We start from the raw sequence: 5,985 nt of genomic DNA on the forward strand, positions 1-5,985 counted from the left end.
TTCTGCGATCTTGCTTCGAAGACGCCAGGTAGGAACCAAGACCGATCTTCGACGGGATCCGCAGCACGCTCCCGAGGCTGGGGTAATCTTGACGCGTAAATGGAAGCAATATAGCGGCCCACAAAGAGTAAGTACTTATGTAATTTATGAAAATGTCTAATTTATAGTTTCTTAAAGACCATAGATGATGTATGATCTCGAGAAGAGAAAGATAACGTTGTATTCATGGCAAGATAAGGGCAGATAAGGAGTTAAACATGAATTATGTTATAAATATGAAGTATTTCCTAAGGAAAATAAATGTTCTTAAAGAAAATAGATAATATAATGTTCTCGAGAAGAGAAAGATGGCGTTAGTTAATGTTAGGTTACGTTAGCTAATGTAAAGTTAGGTAATGCTTGGTTAGATCAACATCCTTAATTTTCCCAACCTCTGTTGAGACCCACTCTGGTATGGTGATAAACCTAGTGACCGTTCTGGTGCCTCTTAATTTCATCTCCTTAAATATATTATATATATATATATATATATATATATATATATATATATATATATATATATATATATATATATATATATATATATATATATATATATATATATATATATATATATATATATATATATATATATATATATATATATATATATATATATATAAATATATATATATATATATATATATATATATATATATATATATATATATATATATATATATATATATATATATATATATATATATATATATATATATATATATATATATATATATATATATATATATATATATATATATACGAGTATATATATATATATATATATATATATATATATATATATATATATATAATAGGAATAATAAGAATAATAATATTTTTTCACGGTCAACTGTTGGAAGCTCAAACCACCCCTACCCCATCCTCCCTTATCTCTCCCCCTACCTCCTCCACTCCCCTATCTCTCCCCTACCTCCTCCTTTTCCCTTAACTCCCCTCACCCCCTCCCACCATCCCTGCCTTCCCTTCGTTTTCATTGTCAAGGTCAAATCTGACAGTTTTACCCCCACCACCAACCCCCCCCTCCGTCCCTGTCTCACTCATTTCAAAACACACACACACACACAAACACACACACACACACACACACACATAAGTTAACATGTTATGAAATAATATGTTAAATAATATAAATATCCTCACTTTCTCACTCCCTTTTCCACATTCCATACCCGCTATGTGATTATGTGTGTTGAGGAGCAGGTACAGTTGGCTCTGGTAAGGGAGACCTGGCGGCTGGCTGGCTGCAGTGTTTTGGTCAGCACTGGTCACGCCCCACACGCTATATCAACCAGTGTTTCCCTATATACATATATAACCTAACAGTGATTTATAAAGTGTAACTACTGAGAGAGAGAGAGAGAGAGAGAGAGAGAGAGAGAGAGAGAGAGAGAGAGAGAGAGAGAGAGAGAGAGAGAGAGAGAGATACGCAGAAACCCAAAACCACATCAATGATTTCAACACTTTCCATTATGAGACGAAAAGATTTTGAGTGTATTTGAGTGTGTGGGGGTGTTTTGGCTGTGTATTGAGTCTTTTTGAGTGTATTTGAGTGTGTGGGGGTGTGTTTTGGGTGTGTATGGAGTCCTTTGAGTGTATTTGTGTGTGGGGTGTGTTTTGGATGTATTTGAGTGTGTGTGGGGGTGTTTTGGGTGTGTATGGGGTCTTTTGACTGTATTTGAGTGTGTGTGGGGTGTTTTTTAGTGTGTATTGAGACTCTTGATTAAATTTGAGTGTGTGGGGAGTGTTTTTGGGTCTTTTGAGTGTATGGGGGTCTTCTGGGTGTGTGCGGGATGCTTTGAGTGTATTTGAGTGTGGGGGATGTTTTGGGTGTGTATGGGGTTTTTTTGAGTGTATTTGAGTGTGTGTGGAGGTGTTTTGGGTGTGTGCAGGGTCTTTTGAGTGTATTTGAGTGTGTTGGGGTGTTTTGGGATGTTTCTCTCTCTCTCTCTCTCTCTCTCTCTCTCTCTCTCTCTCTCTCTCTCTCTCTCTCTCTCTCTCTCTCTCTCTCTCTCAGTAGTTACATGGGTTTTTAAGTATGTTTTTACGGTTCCACTGACAGATTAACATTTCTACAATACTAACACGAGAAACATGCTTTTAAAAGCCTCTAGTCGAAGTTACACAGGTTTTTAATGGTTTTTTACGGTTCTAGCTAAGTCTAGTTAATAAGATAAACGCTTTTGAAAACCCTGCTAATCATCTTTCTGGCATTAGGAAACAGTCGTAAGGAGAGAGAGAGAGAGAGAGAGAGAGAGAGAGAGAGAGAGAGAGAGAGTAGAAGCATGTTAGTTAATCCTATCCTGCGCTGGTTCGTGAGTTTGCTGCGGTGACGCGGTGCAGCAGGGAGTGAAATTTGGAATCATAATCACGTAGGGAGTGTTCACTGGGGAAACGTCAGTGAGGGTATTTAAATTATTTGAATTATTACTTGATAACATGTCAACTTTTGTGATAACATGTCAACTTTTGTGTGTGTGTGTGTGTGTGTGTTGGGGTGGAGGAGCAGAGTCAGGTGGCGCTTGGCAGGGCGAGCGGCTGGCTGCAGTGTTTTGGCCGGCGGTGGTCAGTCTTGCCCCACACACTCTGGTAATAAGTGTTTCCGTATTTCCGGCTTCTTCTCCCTGTACCAAGCATCACCACGCATCACCACAGAGCCACGAGTACGTAAGGTGAGCCCAATGGCGCCAGCCTACCCTCAGTTAGCCTTACTGCCTTCCCAACACCACCTTCCTCCTCCCTGTACTGTCTTGTAGCGGTTTATTAAAGTTTTTGTTCATTATTTAGGTATTTCATGGGGTAATTTATATATTTTTAGGTTTTGTTTACGTCCTGAGTCTGGAAACAGCTGGAAATTTAGGCGAATATTGAAGAGTTGTCAATATGTAAACAAGCCGTCAGCTGAGGTAGAGGCAGGGCGTCAGTGTTTTCAGTCATTATTTGCTTCGTCTCTGACTTATTGTAAGCCTAACATGTCACAAGATATAGTCACTTGTCTAGCTTTCATATGCGCTTTCATATATATCCGCCATTACCTGGTTTTGGTGTCACGAAGCAATAAATAAGGCAACATGGCCGCCGGCTCCTCTACCGAGGTCGCGGCCGAGGACCTGTTCCGGCCTGTGGGTTCCAATATTTTTTATATTTTCTTCATTTACTTTATTTGGCTTCTATAGTAAGTTTTTTATGGTTTGTAAAAATATTTCGTTGGTGTTAAAGTGTTTTTCTTCCTTCAGTGAAGTAAATGGGCTGAATTTTCTGCAGTTTTTTTCAACGTAAATATAGGGCCATTTTCACGGTTATTTCTACCCACCCCGGTTCTTGGCTTTTTTATTTGAGGCTGTAGTGAAGCTTTTATTGTTTTAAAAAATCGTTTATGATTTTTAAAGTGTTTTGCGTTCCTGTTGAGTTGAGTATGTGCATTTTGAAATAGTTTTTAGTCCCGTTAAAAGTGGTGATTTGACCATTTTTTACATTCTTTATTTTTCTATTTCAGCTTGTAACCAACTTTGCATTGTTTGAAAAAATAGTTTAGATTTTTTAAAATGTTTTTTTAATGGTGCAACGTGAAATGGGCGGACTTTTGAATGGTTTTAATGGTGTCAAAGGTTCCAACACTTTTTCCATATTTCTTTTGATATTTCTTTACAACTACTCAGGCTGGAGATGTTTTGATATTGTGAATATTAATTTAAGTAATTGTCAATTCAGAAAATATAATGCATTCCAGCCTAGCTTCATTTTTTCTAGGGGTCAATTTTAAAATGAAATACGTTACGTACGTAAGCCAGCGGCTGGGGCCAGTTCGCCTGTGACGTCATCAACGGCTGGGGACTAGCCCGACTCCAGTGTCTCTTGGTCAGTATTTACCGTAATTTCCAGTGTTTTCCAAGTATTTCCAGTTGTTTATAAACTCAGGTGTCTAGATAGCAGTAGTAGAAGGAGGAAAATAAGAGAAATGGAGGAGGAGGAGGAAGAAATAAAGAGAAATGAAGGAGGAGAAGGAGGTAAAACATGTAAATGGCAAGGAGACAATCTTTAGCTTAGTTACCCTTGCTGCGCTGCCATTCTCTGTAATAATTGGCGTTGTTTTTTTTTTTTTTTTAGTGTGTTTTGGGTGCATTTAGCAGTGTTGGTGGGTGTTTTGAATGTGTCTTAGGAGTGTTTAGGTATGTTTTGGGTGTGTATGAACTGTTATCAGTGAGTTTTGGATGAATTTTTGGTTTTTAAGTGTGGTTTAGGTTGATTTTAGGTATATTTTACGTGCTTTGAGTGTTGTGGAGTGTTTTGAGTGTATTGTGGAGTGTTTTTTGTATGGTTGGGATTATATTGAGGTGTTGTGAGTGTGTCTTGAGTTTATTTTGTGGTGTTTTACGTGTTTTGGGTGAGTTTGGGTATGTGCGGGGTCTTTTGGGTGTATTTGAGTGCGTGTGGGGTGTTCTGGGTGTGTTTGGGCCGTATTCTTTTGTGATATGGTGAAATGGAGGAAAAGTAGGAGAAGGCAAAACATGTAAAACGTCAGGAAGACAATCTTTAGCTTAGTTTCCCTTGCTACGTTGCCATTCTCTGTAATATTTGGTATGTTTTGGTTGTTTTCAGTAAGTTTGGGTGTATTTAAGAGTGTTGTGGGTGTTTTGAGTATGTCTTAGGTGTGTTTAGGTATGTTTTGGGTGTATATTAGCTGTTATCAATGTGTTTTGGGTGATTTTAGGATGTTTAAGTGTAGTTAGGTGTCTTTTGGGTGTATTTTACGTGTTTTGAGTGTTGTGGAGTGTTTTGAGTGTATATTGGAATGTTTTGGTGTGTTTGGGGTATATTCAGGTGTTGTGAGTGTGTGTTTGGTATATTTTGAGTGTTTTAAGTGTTTTGGGTGAGTCTGGGTGTGTGCAGGGTCTTTTGGGTGTATTTGAGCGTGTGTGTGGTGTTCTGGGTGCGTTTGGGTGTGTGCGGTCCATATTGTGTTGTGATGTGGGTGTTTTGGATGATTTAAGCGTGTTTTGGTTGTGTTTGGATGAGTTTTGTGGGTATTTTGGGGTGTTTCGGAAGTGTTTTTTTTCATGTTTTGAGCGTGTTTGGGTGAGTCTTGTGTAGATTTTGGGGTGTTTTGAGTGTGTTTTGGGTGTTTTGAGTGTGTTTTGTATGTGTTTGGGTGAGTTTTTGTGGGTATTTTTGGGTGTTGTCGGATATTTTGAGTATATTGTGTATTGTTTTGGTGTGTTTTGGGAGTTTTTTGTGGTATATTTCTTTATTATTAATTGGAGAAACACCTTTGGAAACCTTGCTAATCATCTTTATGGATTTGACAAACTGTCGTGAGAAGAGAGAGAGAGAGAGAGAGAGAGAGAGAGAGAGAGAGAGAGAGAGAGAGAGAGAGAGAGAGAGAGAGTGTGTGTGTGTGTGTGTGTGTGTGTGTGTGTGTGTGTGTGTGTGTGTGTGTGTGTGTGTGTGTGTGTGTGTGTGTGTGTGTGTGTGTGTGTGTGTGTGTGTGTGTGTGTGTATGTGTGTGTGTGTGTGTGTGTGTGTGTGTGTGTGTGTGTGTGTGTGTGTGTGTGTGTGGTGTGTGTGTAGAAGCATTTTATTTGAGCCTATCCTGCGCTAGTTCGTACGTTTTCTTCGGTGACACGGCACAGCATTGAGTGAAATTTGCGTTCATAATCACGTAGGGGGTGTTCAGTGGAGAAAACGGCACTGAGGAAGTGAAGATATTTATATTATTTAAATTATTACTCGGTAACGTGTAATCTTTTGTGTGTGTGTGTGTGTGTGTGTGTGGGGTGGAGGAGCAATGACAGGTAGGCCTTGCGAGGGAGGGGGGGGAGCCGGTGGCTGCAGTGTTTTGGTCTGCGCTGTTTAGTCTTACCCCACGCACAATGGTAATAAGTGTTTCCGTATTCCCTGCAGCTTCTCCCTGTACCAAGCACCGCC

The 5,985-nt window shown here is 39.2% G+C and overlaps 1 protein-coding gene across 1 annotated transcript in view; it reads left to right on the forward strand.

The window, feature by feature from the left end:
• Window positions 1-2,484: 2,484 nt before the first annotated feature.
• LOC135089854 (proton channel OtopLc-like) overlaps window positions 2,485-5,985 on the forward strand; it is a 110,033-nt gene continuing 106,532 nt past the window's right edge. Inside the window, exon 1 of the mRNA XM_063985986.1 lies at window positions 2,485-2,732. Coding sequence (XP_063842056.1) covers window positions 2,500-2,732 — 233 coding nt within the window. The 5' untranslated portion in view covers window positions 2,485-2,499. The remainder of the gene's footprint in view (window positions 2,733-5,985) is intronic.

Source organism: Scylla paramamosain, chromosome 33 (assembly GCF_035594125.1).
Source record: "Scylla paramamosain isolate STU-SP2022 chromosome 33, ASM3559412v1, whole genome shotgun sequence".
Taxonomy (NCBI): domain Eukaryota; kingdom Metazoa; phylum Arthropoda; class Malacostraca; order Decapoda; family Portunidae; genus Scylla; species Scylla paramamosain.